Source organism: Syzygium oleosum, unplaced genomic scaffold (assembly GCF_021117445.2).
Source record: "Syzygium oleosum isolate NSW1041296 unplaced genomic scaffold, Sole_v2.1 Sole_v2.11, whole genome shotgun sequence".
NCBI classification, from domain to species: Eukaryota; Viridiplantae; Streptophyta; class Magnoliopsida; order Myrtales; family Myrtaceae; genus Syzygium; species Syzygium oleosum.
The window spans coordinates 11,705,048-11,729,594 of NW_026607495.1; the positions used below are offsets into that span (position 1 = coordinate 11,705,048).

Genomic DNA, 24,547 nt, shown 5'->3' on the forward strand with positions numbered 1-24,547 from the left:
AACGGTAAGGTAACTTTTGATACATCAACATGATTCACGAAAGGGTAATAGGTGGCGACTACCTTGTTGTACGTTGTATCTGATGTAGCTAGCAAGGATCACCTAGAGGGGGTGAATAGGTGATCTTAACTAATTTTTAATAATTTATGCGGAAACAAAATAAATCACAGAAGAGTCTGAATAAAATTCAGATTCAAGACAGATTATATAGACGGTGCTCTTGATGTGCAGAATGTAAAGTAAGAGATAAGGAATAGAGAATCTGCACACAAGTTTATAGTGGTTCGGCTTATAGCAAGCCTACGTCCACTCTCCCATGCTTACGGCCCTACCATTTGGATTTCACTATGTAATCAAGAGGAATTACAACTTACGAGTGTTAACACTCTTGTGTATGATAGGACTCTCTATCTCACACAATCACTCTTACAAAGTGTCCCTCAAGATCTTAATGTTTTGCTCAGAACGACAAGAGAAATGATTGGAGTATGCTCAGACTTTGGACTTGTTGATTCTTGATTCTGTGTACCTTCTGCTGCTCGTTGATCTCCTTAAATACTCCTCTACTAGCCGTTGGACAGCTTTCAGAGGATCATCTTCCAATCTTTACTTTGGACAGATTTGTATAATAAGGATTGAGTAGCCGTTGGATGACAGATTTTGAATCCCGCTGATTATGGTCGCCCATACAATCAGAATCTTGGTTTCCATAAGTAGAGCTTTGTCCGTTGTAATGCATTCTTGTCATGATGTTTGATTGTCAATCGGTTTGATTGAGATTGAGACAATCGAGAACATTCCTTGTGAAATCCATGCCGGATCACTATTTGTTGTGTTTAGTTACAGATTCTACGTGCGAAGAAATTGCAACGTGCGCGTCTCGCATCGAATAACCACGCTGCATCTGCATCGAATAACCACGCTCAGCATACGCATCGAATAACTTGCGTCGAGATCTCGGAACCTAGATTATGTGGGTCTTCAAAAACATACTTGACAGTTTGTAAAGTCTGAATAATTTCCTTTTGAGTTTCCAGAACATAAATACCTGGAATAAATTAGTTCAGAATAAGTATCAAACTTATAATTATGTGGAAGGTTTTGTCAACTTCAAAATTAATAGGAGTTTTCCTCAACAATCTCCCCCTTTTTGATGGTGACAAAACTTTCCTGCAGATTGAATTATTTTGAAATTGATATGAAATTAAATAAACATATTAAGCTCATGAAGCACAGATTGAAAGAGCAAACTCTGTTGATATCTGTATCTTTTTTTCTTCCTTTGTAAATGGCAAAAGGACACTATAAGTGCCATAACTTGTGTACGAAGATCACTTTGGTGCCATAACTTTTTTTCGAATCACTTTGGTGCCAAGTCGGAGGAAAAACGATCACTTAAGTGTCATAAGTTTTTTTGGATCACTTCGATTGCTAAAATTTTTTAAAAACGATCACTTAAGTGCTAAAATTTTTTTAAAACGATCATTTAAGTGCTAACATTTTTTAAAAACGATCACTTAAGTGCCAATCTCCGGCGAGCCACGTCAGCTTCAGAAATTAATAAAAAAAATGTCACGTCGGATTTCCGGTGAAAAATTGTGTACGGCACCGGAGTTGGCACTTAAGTGATCGTTTTTCAAAATTTTAGCACTTAAGTGATCGTTTTCAAAATTTTAGCACTAAAGTGATCCAAAAAAAAGCTTATGGCACCAAAGTGAGCACCGTACACAAGTTATGGCACTTGTAGTGTTCTTTTGCCCTTTGTAAATAACATGCAAATCTGCACATAATTTCTCCCCCTTTTTGTCATCGGCAAAAGATAATAATAGAGAGAATAAGTCACCGAGATTAAGTAATCAAACCAGTCTAACAATAATTGTGAGATATATTACGAGACCAACAAAAAAATGAATTTGGAGAGAAATGTTGAAAAACAGGCTATTTTTTAGGAGTACGAATCGGTTGAAAATTGTCCAATATTGAGACGACCTCCTCAATCTTGAATGCATTGACCTATGGCCTTATCCATGTTGGATGAGCACATAGTAATGGCTTCCTCTAATCTTTGCTTTATCTCTTCTTGCTGAAGTTGTTGAGCCTTGTTGTTTTCCTCAACAATTTTATGTAGATTCTGCATATTTTGTTCTAGAGCGACTTGCTTGTCTTTAATCTCGAAGCGAGAATAGAAAGAATGTTCGATTTTCGGATGGCGACCTTGGACATTAGCTTCCTCGGGCGATTGTACCACATGGGCGATTACGGTGGAATCTCCCCCGAAGAGGTGCTTGATCTTGAAACATGTTCTTCATGAATTGATTACGAAACCTTGGAAGGCGGTTCGGGAACATGTTCTGGGCCTCCTGTTTTAAAGTGTTAAACCGCTTCATCATTTTCATCATGCGGAAGAATTCTACGTTTCTTGCGGTACACTTTTAGTGGGGTAGGAGAATCGGGCGCTTCTTTGGTTGAACTTGGTTCTTTTCTTTTGCTCTTTGTCTTTCTCCAATTTCTTTTCAGCAGATTTAGCCGCCGACTGTTGAGCCTCTTTTCCTCTTACTCTGTCCCTTACATCTTCAAATTTCTTCATTTTGGAGAGCATTCTTTCTCCAACAAACATAAGAGGTAGCATGATTTCGCGTAACTCATCAGGAATAGATAGTCTTAAAAACATGAATATTCTAGTGATAAGTGCACCATATGGAAGATGACCCTTATCCTTCTGTAATGCCCTGTACATATGGAATATGATGAGGTGAGGGAGAGAGAAGGATTGACCTTTTAAGATAGCCCAAATGAGCTTGACTTCGATTTTGAAAGGTCGAGTTTTTGAGGTATCTTTGGGCTTCAAGCATGGTTGATTATGATCTTATGCAAGATCACGGATCGTCTGGATAAGTCAGAATATGAGAGATGGCGCTTGGATCCTTGAGCAAAGTTTGGATTTTCAGAAGCCACCTGTGAAGTTTCTTCAAGATTCACTGCCAACGGAGTAAAATTGGAGTGTGTGGCTCCAATTATCCTTGCCAACTCATGCGCTTTTAAATCAACCTTCTTGTCACCAACAGTAAACTGAATCCAATTTGGTGACAGAATTGAAAGATTGGAATAGAAGTAGGCAGTTAATTCAGCATAAATATTGGCAGATTGAAGGCAAAATTCATAAATCCCTAACTTCTCAAACATGTGCTTTACAGAAATGCCAACCTTCTCCAGGTATTCGAAATCCACAGTCCTATTGTTCATTACTCCTCTAGCAAGTAACAACTTGTAGCACATGTGATGCGCAGTGCTTCTGAACAAACCTCTTGTTCCAGGCAAACCAAATGCTATTCCCACCTTTATCTCAAAAGTCTCAAAAAATGGTGCATCATCATCAGGAACAACAAATTTCGAGGCACTTGTGGACTTAGGGCTTATATGAACAGATTTCTTTTCGGAAGGAGTGGAAGTTTCTCCAACCTTTTCTTTGCCCTTTTGGAAGACGGTTACATTGGGATAATTTGTTGGAACTTTGTCGGTTTACAACAAAACTCGAGTAGGTTTCAACGAGATGTTCTTCGAGAGTAAATTATTATCTTTAAGACAGTCACGCGAGAACCGATTCGGAGGCATTGCTTCTCTTTAACGGTGATAAGCATTCCATATAAGCTTGATGCTTCGAAAACGAAAATTTGTTTTACCGGATGATTTTGGTGGCGACGATCACTGAGGAGGTGTTGCTTCAGAACGGTCTTCATGATGGTCGGATTCTGAGTCCTCCAAATATTCCGCCGGTGCTGTAGACTTTGAGTCTTGGTCGAGAATACGTGAAGATCTTCTACGGGTCACCATCTTGAACGGCATTATGATCACTTTTGGAGAGGAAAGTTTCGATCTTTGGAAGAAGAAGAGGCGAGTCTCTGAATATCGGAAGGGTTTTGAGAGTAAAAGATCGTACTGATAGGGTTTTGAAAAGAAGAGGACGGGTTTATAAAGGAAGTGGATAAGTTTTGGAAGGAAAAGTTACTTTTAGAAAATAAAAAGATATCCCAAGCAAGTAGGAAGAAAATATACTCTTTGAAGCTTAACCAAACATGATGATATCATAACAATATATTAAGCACAATTTATCGAGATAAATTAGAATACATACGATTTTGCTTCCAAAAGTAACGATTATAAAAATATCACACTGCCAAAAAATATACCCGCCAAAATTTGAATAAGGAACGTACCTTTCTTTGTGAGTTTGAAAAATGTTCAGACTGAGAATACTTGAGTCTGAAAAATTCCTGTCTATCAAACACTTCAAGAAAATGGATAAGTGATGCATAGTTTGTTTCTTATGAATTCAAATGAAGATTTATCAAGAGATTTTGTAAATATATCAGCTAATTGATTCTTAGAATCAATGAATTGAATATTCACATCACCTTTTTGAACATGATCTCGAATAAAGTGATGCTCGATTTCAATATGCTTAGCTCGAGAATGAAGAATGGGGTTCTTTGTCAAATTGATTGCACTTGTGTTGTCATATTTGATTGCAACACTTGATTCTTCAATAGCAAGAGTCTAGTAATTCTTTGCTTCATCCACAGAATACATGTTGACAACTTCCCAATGCTACATATTACGCCTTTGTAGAAAGTGCAAGTTGTATTTTGCTTCTTTGAGTACCAGGATACCAACATATTCCCAAGCAGTTGACATGTACCTGAAGTACTTTTCCTGTCCACTTTACATCCAGCTAAATCAGCATCAGAATATCCAGTAAGAGTAAAATTTGAATCTTTGGAATACCAAAGGCCTAACATTGGATATGTTCCAATGTATTTGATTATTCTCTTTACTGCAGAAAAATGAGATTCCCTTGGGTCTGATTGAAATCTTGCACACATGTAGACACTAAATAGAATGTCAGGTCTAGATGCAGTTAGATACAATAATGAACCTATCATGCTTCTATATACCTTCTGATCAACCTTTTTACCATTTTCATCTTTGTCCAGTTTGGATGAATGAGACATGGGGATGTCTGTCTTCTTGCAATTCTATAATCCAAACTTCTTGATAATCTCCTTTGCATACTTCTCTTGGCAAAAGAATGTACCATCTTTGGTTTGTTTCACTTGAAGGCCAAGGAAGAATGTTAATTCTCCCATCATACTCATCTCGAATTCATTCTGCATATTCTTTGAGAATTCCTTGCAAAGCAATTCATTAGAGGATCCAAAGATTATATCATCAACATAAATTTGAACAAGTAGGAAATCCTTACCCTTTCTCTTAACAAATAAAGTTGTGTCAACCTTACCTTTGGTGAAATCATTTTGCAGAAGGAAGTTACTTAACATTTCGTACCAAGCTCTGGGTGCTTGTTTCAGACCGTAAAGAGCCTTTTTGAGTCTGTAGACATAATCAGTCTTCCTTGGTTCTTCAAAACTAGGCGGTTGTTCCACATATACTTCTTCTTTGATATATCCATTCAGAAATGTACTTTTCACGTCCATCTGAAACAATTTAAAGTTATGGAAACAAGCATAAGCTAATAGTAGCCGAATGGCTTCTAATCTTGCAACTGGTGCATATGTTTCATCATAATCTATGCCTTCTTCTTGAGAATAGCCTTTTGCAACCAGTCTTGCTTTGTTTCTGGTAACTTTCCTTTTGTCATCCAGTTTGTTTCTGAATACCCATTTTGTTCCAATGACTGGATGATTTTTGGGTCTTGGCACAAGCTCCCAAACTTTATTGATTCAGAACTGCTGAAGTTCCTCCTGCATAGCTTCGATCCAACTTTCATCTGATAATGCTTCACCAACTTCTTTTGGTTCTATTTCTGATATCAAGGCCAAGTTGTTGATGTTCTCCTTGTGTTTGGATCTAGTCTTGATACCATCTTCTATTTCTCCAATGATAAGGTTCTTCGGATGACTGGATTTATGTTTCCAGTTTTTGTCAAATCTTTCTTTGTGAATATCTGCAGACTCTGAACTTTCTGGTTGAGTCTGTATTGTATCTTCTTTTCCTTCTTTTCCTTCTTATACTAATTGTTGATGATCTTCTGATAACTCTTGAATGTTGGGAGATAGTTCAGATTCATCTCTGTGAATTTGAATGTTTTCTTCAAACTTTACATTCATGGATTCTTCCACAGTCTGAGACTTTTTGTTGAAGACTCTGTATGCTTTACTTGTAGTAGAATATCCAAGGAAGAATCCTTCATCTGCTTTCTCATCAAACCTACCAGTGCGGTCATTTGGATTTTTCAGAATAAAGCATTTACAACCAAACACACGAAAATATGAAATGTTGGGCTTTCTACCTTGGTAAAGCTCATAGGGGGTTTTCTCAAGAATGGGTCTGAGAAAAGCTCTGTTAATGATATAACATGCTGTAAAAACTGCATCTGCCCAGAAATGAAAAGGAATTTTGCTTTCAATCAACAGAGTTCTTGCCATTTCTTGCAAAGAACGATTTTTCCTCTCCACAACACCATTTTGTTATGGTGTATAAGGAGTAGAAAAATTGTGTTGAAAGCCATTTTCCTCACAAAAATCTGAAAAACTTTGATTTTCAAATTCTCCCCCATAATCAGTTTTAATGCTGAAAATGGAATAGCCCTTTTCATTCTGAACTCTTTTTGCAAAATTTGAAAAATATGAAAATGCTTCATTTTTATGAGCAAGGAAGAACACCCAAGTAAATCTTGTGAAGTCATCAACAATAACTAAACAATATTTCTTACCACCAATACTTTGTGTTCTGGTTGGTCCAAATAGATCTATATGAAGAAGCTGCAAAGCACGATTAGTGGAAACATGATGTATAGACTTGAAAGAGCTCCTTACTTGCTTTCCTAGTGTGTAGGCATTGCATAACTCTGTTTTCTTGTATTTCAAATTTGGTAGACCTCGAACCAGTTTCTTGTTTGAGATCTTTGAGATTTGTTTCATACTGATATGCCCCAATCTTCTATACCATAGATCTTCATCCTCTTTGATTGAGATCAAGCAATGAGGGAGTTTGGATTGACATCTAGAAGATAGATATTGCCATGTTTTCTTCTGTAAATGTTTGAGAAGAATCTTTGCTTGTCCCCTGAGCATGTATCTTCTTGAAAGTTGATTCGAAACTGTATCACATAGTTGGCTTATGCTTATCAAGTTGTAGTTGAGTCCTTTCACCAAAGAGACATCATTGATTGTAAGTCCTCCAATTTCAACTGTTCCTTTGCCAACGATTTTTCCTTTGGTATTTCCTCAAAAGGAAACTTTTCCACCATTCAGATTGTGTAGATCAACGAATATACTTGGATCTCCTGTCATATGTCTAGAGCATCCACTGTCTAGGTACCACTTCCTTTTTTTCTTCGTGGTAACCTGCAAAAATCACAACATCTCAAGTTTTCTTTGGTACCCAAATTTGTTTGGGTCCTTGAGCATTAGTATAAGCTGTCTTAACAAAATCTCTTCTAATAGGTCTCCAGACCTTAGGACATTCATTCTCAAAATGTTGTGGATCTCCACATTTTGAGCACCTGAGTGCACTTCGGCCAACAGGTTTTGCAAAATTCCTTTTGAAATGGTTTTTATAAGCTTGTCGAAGAGGTCTTTGTTTTAATCTCTCCTTGACCTTTGGAAAATCAATCAAGCTATCACTTTCCTTCACAAATCCGAGACCAGATTTGTTGTAGTAAGGAATTTGGATAGAAAGGATATGCTTCAAGGTTTCTGAACCCTTTGAAAACTTGGAAGTAATTTCTGAAACTTGCTTTTTCAAAACCGCATTTTCTTTGGAAAGAAAGTCTCGACTTTCCTTGACCTGATGAAATTCTTTTTGACGGAAATCGATTTTTCTTTTTGTGTAACATCCTGTTGCCTCAGTGATGAATTTTCCTTTTTCAAAGAAGAGATGCATTTAAGAGCAGTCTTGAATTCAAAGCATAATTCATCAATGTAATTTGATACTTCAATAGGCATGTCAGAATGTTTTACCTCAATCTCCACTTTGGGATCAGAATCTGAATCTGAGTCTGAGTCTGACTTAGCCATTAGACAGAAATTTGAGATATCTTCATCACTGTCTTCACACTCTGTATCACTCCAGGTTTCTGCTTTTAAGGCCTTCTTTGCTTTCTCAAACTCGGTCTTCTTTTTCAGAAGTGGACAATTTGGCTTGATATGTCCACGTTTCTTACAGTGAAAGCATATAACATCCTTTGATCTCTTTGTTTCATCGAAAGACTTCTTCTTCTCAAAAGGCTTCTTACCTTTGAGGTTTCTTCCTTTGATCTTCATTTTCTTATACTTCTTTATAAAGAGAGCTAGTTCTTCATCGTCAACATCTTCATCTTCAGAATCTGCATCAGAATCAATGTTAGTCTTTAAAGCAATTGACTTATTACCTCTGGATTCATTCTCCTCATTCCGTTTCTCAGTCTCATATGATTGAAGAGTTCCAATTAACTCATTCACTGATAGAGGCTTGATCCTTTGTGTCTCTCGGAGAGATGTTTTGATGTTATCCCACTGATTTGTCAGTCCTCTCAGAAGTTTGTTGACTTTCATTGCATCTGGAACTGGTTGTCCTTGATAAGCAAGACCGTTTACTATATCAGTAAACCTGTCATACAAATCAGCAATTGATTCTCCAGGCTTCATTTTGAAGGATTCATATTGACCAAGCAAAAGATTGATTTGAGTTTCCTTGGCTCGATCTGTTCCTTCATAAGTGACAAGGAGAGTATCCCAGATTTCCTTAGCTGATTCACAAGCAGCAATTTTTTTATATTCAATAGGTGATAAAGCACAATAGAGAGAATAAATTGCTTTGGAATCTAAGGTTTCTCTTTTGGATATCTCAGTTTGAGATAATGGAGGATCTGCTGCTTTGCTTGCATCTGCCTTTTCTTTTGAATCAGAAGATTTTGGATTGACTCCTATGATGATGACATCCCATTGCATGTGATCGATTGACTTTATGAATGCCTTCATCTTATTCTTCCAGACACTATATTCTTTGCCATCGAAATATGGTGGTCTGTTGTTGCTCTGTCCTTCAATGAGCCCTGGAGCACCATAGCTAGGCATGTAGATCGTTAGCTCAGAAGTAAGACACTTCAATAAATGAGCAACCTGCTCTGATACCAATTGATGTAGCCAGCAAGGATAACCTAGAGGGGGGTGAATAGGTGATCTTAACCAATTTTTAATAATTTATGCGGAAACAAAATAAATCACAGAAGAGTCTGAATAAAATTCAGATTCAAGACAGATTATATAGACGGTGCTCTTGATGTGCAGAATGTAAAGTAAGAGATAAGGGATAGAGAATCTGCACACAAGTTTACAGTGGTTCGGATTATAGCAAGCCTACGTCCACTCTCCCACGCTTACAGCCTACCGGCTGGATTTCACTATGTAATCAAGAGGAATTACAACTTCTGAGTGTTAACACTTGTCACGCCCCGAACCCTACGAGCGCGCAATCATCCCTTTGTGGTCGTAATGTACGCGACAGCCCAGGACTTGTCGTCGACCCAATCGAAACACTAACGAGTAACGCATGCGGAAGCAACCTCGAACTCTCCGTACAACATATAAACAACGGGATAGTAGAGAGACAAAGAATACACATCAACAAGACACTTTTATAAACATAACATCGATTATAACACATACATTTGCAAGCCTTCTACAAGGCCACTATCTACGAACCACGCACAATAACATGGATCTGGTGGTTGGTAAGCTTAACTCCTCTACAAAAAGGTGTACTCAAAAGACGGGGTAACTCGACCTATCCTCAATCCCCGTAGTATCCTGGCAGCGTCTCCGGATCAATCACGGTCGCGGGTCTGAAATGGTTTGGTTATACAACCATGAGAACACTTCTCAATAAGCAACTACCTAAGCCTCGCTTAGGCCAAAGCGTACTTCCGAACAATTCTAAACATGCGATTCAAACAATCGATGTGCCATAAACAATCACAAGCGTCCTTACCTCGCCTTGGCGCATACACAAGCCCTGCACATTAGAATATCGCCATAACATGGCCAATTGCCCATCAAGCACGCGCAAAGCAATTCATGGCATGATCAAGCATAACATGGTTAATAATCCAGACGTGCTCATCAATTAACTCAGGCAAAGCATTCCCCAATGCAAATCACACTCATTAAGTCCAGATTATTAACGACCCCTCGGGCCACCGAACTCCCGCCGGTCTTCTGGCGTAACCAGGCATCGTCCCACTACTTCGGCGACAGAAACGTCCGAAACCCCCGCCCAGACGGCATTCCACAAAGGAGCATCGATCCGGCCTCTACCGCGATCGGCAACGTCTAGAACCCCCGCCTAGACGGCATCCGAACTCCCGCCTAGACGGAACGTGTCGTGACCATGCACACACCTCAACAATCATTACCAATTCTTATCTTTGTAAATTAGCCCAATGTCAACTAAATCCACCAAAATGTCATGGTAACACCGATCAGTTCCCGAGAGAGAGAAAAACCGAGTATGCACAGAATCGGGGCCAAACTGGGCACTAACATAGTCACCGAATTTCCTTTAAAATAAATAGTAAATCAACTCCAAAAATTCTGAAATTTGGATATGTTGCATAAAACATCTTGGTAAACATTTTCCGTGAGAACTCAAAACCCAGTTCCTACTGTAAGCACCTCTTTTTGTCACTTGAAGTCAGACAAAATTCAACCCGTCCGGTCAGGCCGCCTGACCATCAAAATGCATCTCATCCAGTACCCAAATCATTTTGAAAAGCCTTCAAATTTTTATATGTCATAGAAACAAATGTTATTAACAATTTTTGTGAAGGAAGTTTGTTAAAACGAGGTCTGGAAAAATTTTTAGAAAATCGGAGAGACCAGATGGTCGGATGAACAGTAAATCCGGCAGACTGAATTCGGTCCAAAAATGGACTTACGAATGGAACTAAATGATCTCTAAAAATTCCAGATTTAATATATGTCAAACTTCAAGATGTTATGAACAACTTTCATGAAGAACACTTCCTCAAATTCGGCCCACACAAGTCACAGTAAAAATAGAAAAATCCAGCGACGCAGCAGCAACCTTACCGGAAATTAACCAACAAGCACCACCAAGCAAACCAAGCACAACCAGCCACTAAACCAACTATCCACAGCCCTTAAACCATCCCTAACATGTCCATTAGTCACCCCTTAGCCTAGTCAAGGGTTAGGAAGCCACTTACACTTAGCCTAAGCAAGAAAACCGAGCGAAAGGAGCGGCTCGATCACGGCAAAGCAGCAGCGGCAACGCCGAGCAGCAGCAGCCTCGGCGGACAGGCGGCAGCTCACGGCGAGTCGGGTGGAGATGGGGACTGAACGGTGGTGCTGGTCGGGCTGGAATGGAGGGCGAGAAGCAGCAGAAACTAGAGGAAGCAGAATGAAGAAGCAAGTAGCAGCGAAGCAGCAGCAGAAAATGAAGTAGAAGCAGCAGGCGTGGGGGTGGTCAGCAAAGAAACAATGTAGGGGGAAGTTAGCAGCAGCATAGTAGTGACAGAAACAACGTGGGGCAGCATGGGCAGCTTGAGGAGTCGGTGGATGCAGCGGTAGAGAAGCGAAGCAAGCGAGGAAATGGCATGGGCGGAGCGAAGCAACACGGCGGCGAAGCGCGGGGAAGTCTATCATGGCATTTGCATGGGGAGGTCGGCAACGTGGGGAGTCGAGTGAAGTATGGGGGAGTGATGATGGATGGTGGAGTTGATGGAAGAAGTCGGCAGCAGCGCAAAGGCGAGGAAGCGAGAAAGCGAAGCAAAGCGAAGCATGGGTGGAGCAGCGTGAGATGAGGAGTCAACAACGTGGAGGAGGGCAGCGGGGAAAGAGGAGGAAGTCAGCGGCGTGGGGCAGCAGCGACGTGAGGGAGGAGACAGAGAAGAGAAGAGAGAGAAAGTCAAACGCACTTAAGTGCGATCCGACGACCATCGTTCAAATCCGAAAACGATCCAACGGCCCACGAAAAACCCTAAATATAAATTAGGAAAAAGGCCAAAAGATAATAACTAAACACACTACGAGGGAGGTCTACTAGTCCAAATTCGCACCCGGTCAAAATTTCACTTTTCGCATATCCCGGGCAATATCGAGGCTCGCCACAATAATATCGACACCGTCCAATTAAATTCGTCACGAAACTCCGAGAAATTCGACACCAAAGTTCGGGCTCTAAATAACGGCCAAATTCGATCGAGTGCGATTCTAGCGAATCTCAATTTTAAAAACAATAACCGAGAGTGATCAGTTCCCGGGCAAGATTTTACTATAAGCACACTGACGAATTACACGTTTTATAAATCCCAAAAATGGGCCGAAATTCGGAATGTCACAACACTCTTGTGTATGATAGGACTCTCTATCTCACACAATCACTCTTACAAAGTGTCCCTCAAGATCTTAATGTTTTGCTCAGAACGACAAGAGAAATGATTGGAGTATGCTCAGACTTTGGACTTGTTGATTCTTGATTCTGTGTACCTTCTGCTTCTGCTGCTCGTTGATCTCCTTAAATACTCCTCTACTAGCCGTTGGACAGCTTTCAGAGGATCATCTTCCAATCTTCACTTTGGACAAATTTGTATAATAAGGATTGAGTAGCCGTTGGATGACATATTCTGAATCCCGCTGATTCTGGTCGCCCATACAATCAGAATCTTGGTTTCCATAAGTAGAGTTTTGTCCGTTGTAATGCATTCTTGTCGTGATGTTTGATTGTCAATCAATTTGATTGAGATTGAGACAATCGAACATTCCTTACGTGAAATCCATGCCGGATCACTATTTGTTGTGTTTCGTTACGGATTCTGCGTGCGAAGAAATTCTGCATCCGCGTACGCATCGAATAACACGCTTCGCATCTGCATCTCGAATAACCTGCGTCCGAATCTCGGAACCTAGATTATGTGGGTCTTCAAAAACATACTTGACAGTTTGTAAAGTCTGAATAATTTCCTTCTGAGTTTCCAGAACATAAATACCTGGAATAAATTAGTTCAGAATAAGTATCAGACTTATAATTATGTGGAAGGTTTTGTCAACTTCAAAATTAATAGGAGTTTTCCTCTATAGTATCCATGTTGTCTGAGTAGCCGGAATCGAAGGGAAGCGGCATAGGGATTGTGCGAAAGCTGAGCATCTCCAGCGTTGTTATAGATGGAACTAAGAGCGTTTTTTATCTCCGTCTGGAAATGGTATCCTAGTCCTAGTCATTGAACTGCGTCAATGAACTCGAGCTTGGCCACCTGGTTCGTCTCCCAATCGAATAGACCCCTGACTTCTTCCATCAACCTTTGGACTTGCTCGGTATATTTATCCTCCTAGGCATGTGAAAAATTCAGAAAATTGAGATCTTAATCAAAGTTGATGCACACGTAGAGTTGAATATTGCCTCTCGTATTGAAACAGATTGATTCTCATTTTATTTGCAAACACATTTGAGAAGGAATTGTTGTGCTCGTGCCTATATGCTGAGAATATGCCATTTTGACCAGGTTTATTGATATCTCTTACAGAATATTGTTGGGGTTGGTCGTATATATAATAGAGTGGCAGTGGATGAATGTGTAAATTCTTATTACATAGCTCCAATGTCGTATATAAAGCATATGCAAAAGTACACGAGAAGCATACATCCTTATATCTAATTCAAAATACAGTTTTCTTTTGTTTCTATTTCCTTTTGGGTGTTGTGGACTCTATCTACGATCCACAACTTATGTTGTTTTTGTTCTCAACATGGTCCTTGAACTCGAAACTTGTACCGAGTTTTCCACATCATACTTTCAGCTAGCATTGGCACGCGCATGAGCTTCAATTTGCCAGAACCATAGACCATGAAATTTGATGGGAAATTTCCACTAGTTTAAGGACAAAATTGGAAAAGGAATACAAATTCAGGATCAAATGTGAAACGTTTTCCATAGAACCCAGCCAGGCTGGGTATTATGCTGAACCAAAAAGCAATCATTACCGTGTAATCTACGGTGAGTGACTGTAGAAACCCATAGTCCCACACATTAGGTTTCCAATTCGCCGAACGTCTCACAGTCTCTTGATTTTCAATCGTCAAGGCACATGTCGCAGATTTAGCGCCGGCGGAGGAGAAGGAGGAGCAGCGAGGGTGTCTGAAGAATGAGAGAGAGGGTTGGCTATGGCTGATCGAGGAGGGGACGAAGCTTGTGAACAAAGCAGGAAGAGCCATTGCGAAATTTCCTGCAATCTTTTAGTGGGCTAACCACCCTTTATATAGGCGTTGTTGTTGAGCACCGGTCGTGGAAAAAGTTTATAGCCTTCGACATGCGATTATTGATTTGCAAAAACAAGTATCTTGTGCTTTGGAATTACTCAAAAAATCTCTAATGATCCCACGCATGCATTCAAATATCATCGCAATTACAAAACTCTATACATCTTTCGACTAGAATGTTTATCTAAATTGAGACAATAAAACCGGTTGTCTCCTAATAAAAGGAAATTAGCAAAGTAGTAGACAAATTAGAAATAGTTTGAAGGCCAAATATCATGAAAAGACTCGAACTTTTTACTATTTTCTTAATACAAAACAGGAAAAATTTATTTAAAAAATTATAAACCTATTGTATGGCGCTATTTCAGTATTAAAATTGTCAATTTGGCTAATTTTTTTGTCAAAATTTGGCTAATTTTATGTTAGGATTTTTTACGATTTTCTATTTTAGTACTCCTGGCTAATATAGGTTGGAAGTCGCTGACGTGGCTGTCATTGTCCTACATTTGTAATTTTTTTTAGGTTTTCTTATCTTTTTATAATTTTTTTTAATGTTGCGTAGGACATCGTCGAGGCCCTATTGGCCTCTGCTGGCCCTTTTAGGAAGATGAACAGTGGAAAAGAAAATAAAAGAAACAAAAAAAATTATGAAAAATACCAAAATTTAAAAAATTGCAAAAAAATCGTCCACGTTAGCGTTGGTCGTACCATGTAGGACGGCCAGCGCTGATTGGATGGCCACGTTATTTATTTTTGGCCAAAATAGACTACATTAAAAAATCATCAAAAGTTTTAAAACTAAAACGGCCTAATATCCAAAAAAACCCCAAACTTTAGCCTTTGTCCCAATTATATCCTAAACTTTTTTTTGTCCCATAAAAAACCCCAAACTTTTACTTTTGTCCCAAATCTACCACCGTTAACTTTTCCGTCCAATATTACCGTTAATAATTATTTTAATATTTATTTTTTCGAATTTTTTTTATTTTTTTATTTTTTCTTTTCTTTTCTTTTTCCTTTCCTTTTCTTTTTTTTTTCCCTTCACCTTCAACCTCTGGCCGGTCGCCGGTCCAGCGACCGGCCAGAGGCGGGGGCCGACGAGGCTCGACCTCGCCGGTGTTGGGCGAGGTCGGCCTCGCCCGCCCTTGGCGAGGTTCGTCCTCGCCGTGGCTGGCGAGGCTCGAACTCACCGGCAACCGGCGAGGGCGAGCCCCCGCCGGCCGTGGCGAGCCCTCGCCCGGCCGTGGCGAGGACGAGGCCGGCGGGGGCTCGCCCTCGCCGGCCACGGCGAGGACGAACCTTGCCGGGGGCGGGCGAGGTTCGTCCTTATCGTGGCCAACGAGGCTCGAACTCGCCGGCTACTTGCGAGGGCGAGCTCGCGAGGACGAGGCCGGCAGGGCCGAGCCCTCGCTAGCCACGGCGAGGACGAACCTCGCCGGGGGCGGGCGAGGTCGACCTCGCCCAACGCCGGCGAGGTGGAGCCTCGCCCGCCCCTGGCAAGGTTCGTCCTCGCCGTGGCTGGCGAGGCTTGGTCCCGTCGACTAGTGGCGAGGTCGAGCCTCGTCGCGGCCGGCGAGGACGAGGCCGACGGGACTGAGCCCTCGCAGGCGTTGGGCGAGGCCGAGCCTCGCTAGATGTCACGCCCCGCACCCTACGAGCGCGCGATCACCCCTCGATGGTCGATCATTGAACGCGACGTCCCAGGACGCGTCGCCGACCCAAACGAACTACGCAAGCGGAAGCAAAATAAAACAACCCGGACAATAAAATATGACGAAGGGATAGCACAAAACAATAATTCCAAATACACAACATCAAAACGGAGTAGTGGTTTGGATATCCTACTTCACTATACAAAAGAGGGGCACACAAAAATATGGGGCAACTTGACCCGTTCTCCACTCCCGAGATACCCTGGTGGCGTCTCCAGTCAATCACTGTCGCAGATCTGAAAATGGTTATATAATAACCGTGAGAACGAGTCTCAATAAGCAACCCCTATACCCCACATAGGCCAATGCGTACCCTGCACAAGTCGTACATGCAATCTACCCCATAACATATAAAATAAAATCGCATCCTTATACTTACCTCACCATCGAACCCATGCTAACACTGCACGTTAGTCATAACATGGTAATGCAGTAATAGTAACTAAATAGCACATCGCAATTGCTCAAACGCCAACCACACTTGCACGCAATTCATCTTACTAATTCGACCACACATTCAACCAGCCAATTCAATCACACTCAACCAGACATTTCAATCACACTCAAATCGCATGCGTGGCCGAACATCTTTCTCACGACCCGCGCCACTGCCCCTCAGGTCCATTCTCACTGCCCGCGCCACTGCGCCTCAGGCCCATCTGGCACACCGGCCATTCATGCTTTCACACGGACCGCCGTCAACACGTCCCAAGTCCGTAGCCCTCCGATCAATTCGGGCTCAATTCTAATGACCGACGTAAACACGTCCCGGTCCAACACACCTTTAACGGGCCACCGTCAACACGTCTCAAGCCCGCATCCATTTGGCACACCGGCCATTCATGCCTTCACACGGACCGCCATCAACACGTCCCAAGTCCGTAGCCCTCCGATCAATCCGGGATTGTCTCATGCACATGCACCACAACACAATTCAAAATTCTCACAAGCCGTACTAATCAAACTCAAGGCATGCTCACCACAATATTCCACCAACCCGACCTTCAAGTCGGTCACATTCAGCTGTCAATTCCACTCACAACCGCCACGATAAGCCAATCATTGACTCACCACAATAGCCACAAATATGCACCCACATTCATCCCAATTTCAAATCACAAGCTCACGATTCCGACATTCAAGTCAACACATTCAATTAATCCAATTCACCCACAAGCGCCATGACAATTCAGTCATGCTATTTATCTCAGTCAATCACCAAATTAACCACACAATTACCACCACAATAATTCACAAATTGAGCACAATCAGTCAAATTAGCCCACTCCTAATTTAATTCCTAACCCGGTACCAAGCACATCCTAAACAAGTCTAAAAATACCCATAGTCCTAAATAAGGAATAGGAGGTCACTTACTTCAATTTGGCTCGGGAAAAACCCGCACGGGCTCAAAACGGGCCGGATGAACAGTAATGGCGAGGGCGCGATGGGCGCGGGGCTCGGCCATGGCTTGGCACACGGCCCGGCGACTCGGCCACGGCCCGGGGCAGTCCAGCCACGGCGTGGGCACGCTCGGGCTGGCTGGGCAGCGGCTAGGCTAGCTCGGCCACGGCTCGGGACGCTCGGGCGACGACGACGACAACGGCGGTTGGACTGGTCCCGGCGAGCACAGCGGCTGCAAGTGGCTGGGCAAGGTCGCCGGGGGCCGGGTGGTGGCGGACGGAGCAGCGGTAGAGACCGGAACGGCGGCGCGCAGCGGCTGGCCGAGGCGGCGCCGGAGAGAGCCCAAAACAGGGAAGGCGTCGGGGAGGATGAAAAACAGGGGAATGGGAGGTGGCGGCGGCCGAGGGGGAGCGGCAGGTCGGCGGAGGTGGCTGAGGGGAGAGACTGGGTGGCAGAGGCGGAGCGGCCGCACGCGGCGGCGGCGAAGCCTGGAGCCCAAACAGGGGAAAGCACCGGGGAAGAAAGAAACAGGGGAAGAGGAGGTCGCGCGGTGGCCGGAGGCGGCACGGCGGCGTCTCGGGTGGCCGGGCGATGGAGGACAAGCCGGCGGACGGCTGGACGACGCCGGACCGTGGCGGATGCAGCTGTAAGCGGCTTGCTCGTGTGCAACGCGGGCGGGACCGCGGCAGGCGAGCAAGGCCCGATGTGAGCGGCGGTCGCGGGCGAGGCGAGCGGCGGCGCGGCTCAGTCGGGCGACGGCGGCGCGAGGTGAACGGCAGACGGTGGCTCGGCTGGTCCTGGTGAGCAGCAAGCAGGAGGCCAGAGCAGTCGCGACCGGAAGAGAAGACCCACGGAGAAGAAGAAGAAGAGAGGAAGAAAAGAAAAGAAGAAGAAAGAAAGAAAAGGAAGAGAGAGAGAGAGAGGAGTGGATGGGTCTGACAAGGGGGGACAGACGTGCGAAGGGGGGAAAGTGACCGGAGAGAGAGAAAGAGAGAGAGAGAAAGAGAGAGAGAGACGCGAAATAAATAAATAAAGATTCAAATAATAATTGCGATCCGATGGCCCATATTTAAAACTGAAAACGATCTAAAGGTCCAAATTAATCCTAGAATATAATAAGGGACAAAAGCCAAATTAATTAAATCAAACTACCACGAGGGAGGTCTACTAGTCCAAATTCGCACCCGGTCAAAAATCCACTTTTCACATATTTCGAGCAATCTCGAGGCTGACCACAATAATATCGACACCGTCCAATTAAATTCATCCCGAAACTCCGAGAAATTCGACACCAAAGTTTGGGCTCTAAATAACGGCAAAATTCGATCGAATGCGATTCTAGCGAAATCTCAAATTTAAAACAATAACCGGGAGTGATTAGTTCCCGGGCGAGATTTTACTATAAGCACATTGACGAATTACACGTTTTATAAATCCCAAAAATGGGCCGAAATTCAGAATGTCACAACTCTTCCCCCCTTACAAAAATTTCGTCCTCGAAATTTACAATCTAACCCAGCTATCCAAATAAATGGGGGTACTGGTGTCGCATCAACTCTTCGCGTTCCCATGTCGCACCTTCGGTTCTATGGTGCTCCCAAATCACCTTGACCGTTTCAACTGACTGCTGAGCCAACTCGGGACCCGTGATACTCTTCTCACCCATTTCATCCCAACAAACCGGCGTTCTACAAGCTCTGCCATACAACGCTTCAAACAGGGCCATTCCGATACTCTGTTGATAGCTATTGTTGTAGGCAAATTCAACCAAATGCAACTGTTCCTCCCAGCTACCTTTAAAATCCAATACACATGCCCGTAGCATATCTTCTAAGGTCTGAATTGTCCTTTCAGACTGGCCATCCGTTTGGGGGTGATAGGCTGTGCTAAACTGTAACTTTGTCCCTAACGCCGTATGAAAACTTTTCCAAAAAGCGCCAGTGAATTTGAGATCACGGTCCGAGGTAATCGTCACTGGCACTACGTGCAAACGGACTATTTGTCGCACGTAAATCTCGGCATACCTTTCTAAAGCGAAGTCCTTTCGCACTGGCAGGAAATGTGCTGACTTTGTCAACCGATCAACTATCACCCAAATCGAATCGTGGCCCCTTTGACTCCTCGGTAATCCCATGACAAAGTCCATCGTGATGTGTTCCCATTTCCATTCGGGGATTTCCAATGGCTGCAACATTCCACCCGGCTTGCAATGTTGCGCCTTCACTTGTTGGCATGTTAAACACTTAGCCACATGCTTGGCCACGTCCACTTTCATGCCGTTCCACCAATAATGTTGCCGTAGGTTCTGACGCATTTTCGTACTACCTGGGTGAATATTGTAATTACTACGGTGAGCTTTTGACAAAATCTCCTCCTTAAGCTCTGCATTACAGGGTACACACAACTGTCCACAAAACTTCAGTATCCCATCCTCGGATACCTGAAAGTCCGATTTCCTTTTTGTGACATCCATACTCAGAATCTTTTGAATCTCTGGGTCCGTCGACTGTAAGGCCTTGATCTTAGTCTGAATTTCTGGCTCAATCCTTAATGCGGCAAGTAGACTTGAGACCCGACTCACCTCAAACTTAAATTTCGAATCCCGAATTCCCCCCCAACAGAGTCCATTCCTTGACCATTATATGCGCGACGTTCGATTTCCGGCTCAGTACATCTGCTACTCTGTTAGCCTTTCCGGGATGATACATAATCTCGCAGTCATAGTCCTTAAGGAGTTCCATCCAATGGCGCTGTCTCATGTTCAATTCCTTATGGGAGAACAAGTACCTTAAACTTTGATGGTCCATATAAATCTGAAATTAGTGTCTCCAAATCTTAAGAGCGAAAATAATCGCGGCCAACTCCAAGTCATGCGTCGGATAATTCTGCTCATGTGGCCTCAATTGTCGCGATGCGTATGCCACTACTCTTCCGTGTTGTATTAGCACGCATCCCAATCCTCTTAACGACGCGTCACTATAAATCTCATATCCTTCCGGACCTGATGGGATCGTCAACACTGGCGCTGTCGTCAACCTCTGTTTTAATTCTTGGAAGCTCCTTTCGCACTTATCCGTCCATTCAAACCTCGTCTCCTTCTTTAATAACCGCGTCAACGGCGTTGCTAATGCCGAAAACTTTTCCACGAAGCGTCTATAATAACTTGCCAGGCCCAAGAAGCTCCGAATCTCGGTTACTGTTGTCGACATCGGCCAATTCGTGACGGCTTCAATCTTTGTCGGGTCCACTGCAATTCCTTCTCCGGATACCACATGTCCTAAAAATGCCACTCGATGAAGCCAGAACTCACACTTGCTGAACTTAGCGTAGAGCGCATGTTCCCTTAGGGTCTGTAGAACCTTTTCCAAATGTACCTCATGCTCGGCGGAACTCTTCAAATACACCAGAATATCATCTATGAACACGATCACAAACTGATCCAGAAATTCCTTGAATACCCGATTTATTAAATCCATAAAGGCTGCAGGGGCGTTCGTCAGTACAAACGGCATTATCGTAAACTCATAGTGCTCATACCTCGTCCTAAATGCCGACTTCGGCACGTCCTCCTTCTTGATCCTCAATTGGTGATAGCCAGTCCTCAAATCGATCTTAGAAAACACTGACGCCCCTTGCAACTGATCAAAAAGGTCATCAATCCGAGACAACGGGTACTTATTGTTAATAGTCACCTGATTCAGTTGTCTATAGTCAATGCACAACCTTAATGATCCATCCTTTTTCCTCACGAACAACACTAGCGCTCCCCATGGAGACGCACTAGGCGAATAACACCTTTATCCAATAACTCTTGCATTTGGACCTTCAATAACTTCAATTCCGATAATGACATCCTATAGGGCACTTTCAAAATCGGTTTTATCCCTGGGGCTAATTCAACCACAAACTCCACTTCTCTATCAGGTGGCAATCCCGGCAATTCCTGAGTAAAGACATCGGGAAGATTACACACCTCGGCTATGTCCTCTAGCCTTGACTCCTTAACCAACGAGTTAATCACAAGATAGTTATCTTTCCACACCTCAAAGACAATGCTTAATCCATCCAATTTCAATCCAACAGTCTCCCAAATTAAATTACCCCGGTTCTTTACAAAATCCGAAATTTCCAAGCATAACTCATCCTTCCAAACTCGTCCAAGAATGTCCTTAGTAAATAAGAAATCCTCAAAATGATTGCGCCTATTCACCATAAGTGATTATAAGTCTTACATGACCATTCAAGTAATAACTTCAAAATCATCCCCTATTGTACCCAATACCATCTCATAACGCATCTAGACTTTCAAGGCACATCCTTCACTTCTTTCTCAGCCACAATATACACTTTTCCTTACGTCCTTAGCCGATTCTGATTAATCTGCGGGGCAGCTCTCGCTTAATGTCCTACCTGCGGTCGCTGCGATTGCATCAGTGACCTAACCTGTCGGTTCAACAATTTCTCACTTGGTGGCCTTACTGTCCACATCCACAACATGCTCCACTTCTACCTTGGCAATAGTCATTCCTATACCCCTTATTGAATCGGTTTTCCAAAATTCTTTCTTACTAAAGGGACAAATCTTCGATTCTCTATCATAGGCTTCTTTCCAAAGTTCCTATTGTCCCTAGCCGGCGCGTACCGCGATCCAGAAGCGGCAGCCCTTTCAATCATATCCGTGTCAATCATCGAGCTCTCTCATACAACTCATTGTAATCCCTTAAGACTCAAAAGTACTAATTGATTGCGGACTTTTGGTTCCAATCCATCTCGAAACCTCCTTGTCCTATCCACATGGTCCTTGACTATCCTTGGTGCGTACTTAGACAACCTTACAAGCTCGACCTCGTACTGATTGGCTGACATCCGATTTTAGCGAAGCCGAAGAAACTATGTCATCTTCTGTCCTTACGCACTCTCTACAAGTACTTCTCGTTAAAGACCTCAATAACGACACCCCGGTTTAGAAAATATGCCCTCTGAAATATCCTACTTCGGGGGTTCTCTTATCAATCACTTGCATTTCCTTGGAGTTGATATACAGCCAGGGTCACTTTCTCCTTATCAATGCACCCGAATACCTCAAAAGACTTTTTCTAAGTCCTCTATCCAAAGTAATGTAGCCTCAGGGTCACTTTTCCCATCGAACCTTGCAGGTTTAAATTTCAAAAATTTTCTAACCAGCTGACGCATCTATCTGACTGCATTAACTTGCCATTGACCTTGATTCCTGACATTTCCATTATGCCCATGATTCCCGTCATTTCCATTAGCGGCGGCAACAGCAGCCTCAACATCAGTAGCAACAGTCGCATTTCGCTCCTCAGTCTGTCTTCCCATTAAAATTTCAACTTCCTCGAGTGCCCTCAAAATCTCATCCCATCTGGGATCTCTCACAACTCTAACTTGCGGACTTACACGACCTCGACCTTCACCTCGACCTCGGCTACTCTTACTCACAGGGTTCACACCACCCACTTACCTGCTATAATTCCCCTTGGGAATTAAAGACCTAGGCCAACTATTCCGGTCTAAGTTATAGACAGTGAATCACAACAATTCACTAAGCAGGCAGTCAATCACAACACCACTCAATCACAAAGAACAGGGATCGTACACTAACCTCAAGTCCTGACACACCTGCATTTCACGGATTATCACATAATACCACTCAGCAATCACAATCACACAGTCTGGGGTACGCATGTCACACAAGTCTCCCTAACTAGCTACCCCAAAGTCATCGCTCCTTATCACTCCAGGTTTCGACCAACTTGGATCGAGCTGACCTTGCTCTGATACCAAATCAACCAGGATGTCACGCCCCGCACCCTACGAGTGCGCGATCACCCCTCGATGGTCGATCATTGAACGCGACGTCCGAGGACACGTCACCGACCCAAACGAACTACGCAAGCGGAAGCGAAATAAAACAACCCGGACAATAAAATATGATGAAGGGATAGCACAAAACAATAATTCCAAATACACAACATCAAAACGGAGTAGTGGTTTGGATATCCTACTTCACTATACAAAAGAGGGGCACACAAAAATATGGGGCAACTTGACCCGTTCTCCACTCCCGAGATACCCTGATGGCGTCTCCAGTCAATCACTGTCGCAGATCTGAAAATGGTTATATAATAACCGTGAGAACGAGTCTCAATAAGCAACCTTCTATACCCCACATAGGCCAATGCGTATCCAGACAAGTCGTACATGCAATCTACCCCATAACATATAAAATAAAATCGCATCCTTATACTTACCTCACCATCGAACCCATGCTAACACTGCACGTTAGTCATAACATGGTAATGCAGTAATAGTAACTAAATAGCACATCGCAATTGCTCAAACGCCAACCACACTTGCACGCAATTCATCTTACTAATTCGACCACACATTCAACCAGCCAATTCAATCACACTCAAATCGCATGCGTGGCCGAACATCTTTCTCACGACCCGCGCCACTGCGCCTCAGGTCCATTCTCACTGCCCGCGCCACTGCGCCTCAGGCCCATCTGGCACACCGGCCATTCATGCTTTCACACGGACCGCCTTCAACACGTCCCAAGTCCGTAGCCCTCCGATCAATCCGGGCTCAATTCTATTGACCGACGTAAACACGTCCCGGTCCAACACACCTTTAACGGGCCACCGTCAACACGTCTCAAGCCCGCATCCATTTGGTACACCGGCCATTCATGCCTTCACACGGACCGCCGTCAACACGTCCCAAGTCCGTAGCCCTCCGATCAATCCGGGCTTGTCTCATGCACATGCACCACAACACAATTCAAAATTCTCACAAGCCGTACTAATCAAACTCAAGGCATTTTCACCACAATATTCCACCAACCCGACCTTCAAGTCGGTCACATTCAGCTGTCAATTCCACTCACAACCGCCACGATAAGCCAATCATTGACTCACCACAATAGCCACAAATATGCACCCACATTCATCCCAATTTCAAATCACAAGCTCACGATTCCGACATTCAAGTCAACACATTCAATTAATCCAATTCACCCACAAGCGTCACGACAATTCAGTCATGCTATTTATCTCAGTCAATCACTAAATTAACCACACAATTACCGCCACAATAATTCACAAATTGAGCACAATCAGTCAAATTAGCCCACG

At 43.2% G+C, this 24,547-nt stretch overlaps 2 protein-coding genes across 2 annotated transcripts in view; both read right to left on the reverse strand.

Moving 5' to 3' along the window:
* The window catches only part of LOC115693768 (phospholipase A1-IIgamma-like), a 79,580-nt gene that overhangs the window by 53,628 nt on the left and 1,405 nt on the right, over positions 1 to 24,547 (reverse strand). The window lies entirely within an intron of this gene.
* LOC130134520 (alpha-terpineol synthase, chloroplastic-like) lies at positions 13,103 to 14,233 on the reverse strand. Its single transcript, XM_056315959.1, has 2 exons — positions 13,999 to 14,233; positions 13,103 to 13,345 (listed from the first exon to the last, which is right to left on the reverse strand). Exons 1-2 carry the CDS (start codon positions 14,227 to 14,229, stop codon positions 13,235 to 13,237), a joined length of 342 nt encoding a protein of 113 aa, XP_056171934.1. The 5' UTR covers positions 14,230 to 14,233; the 3' UTR covers positions 13,103 to 13,234.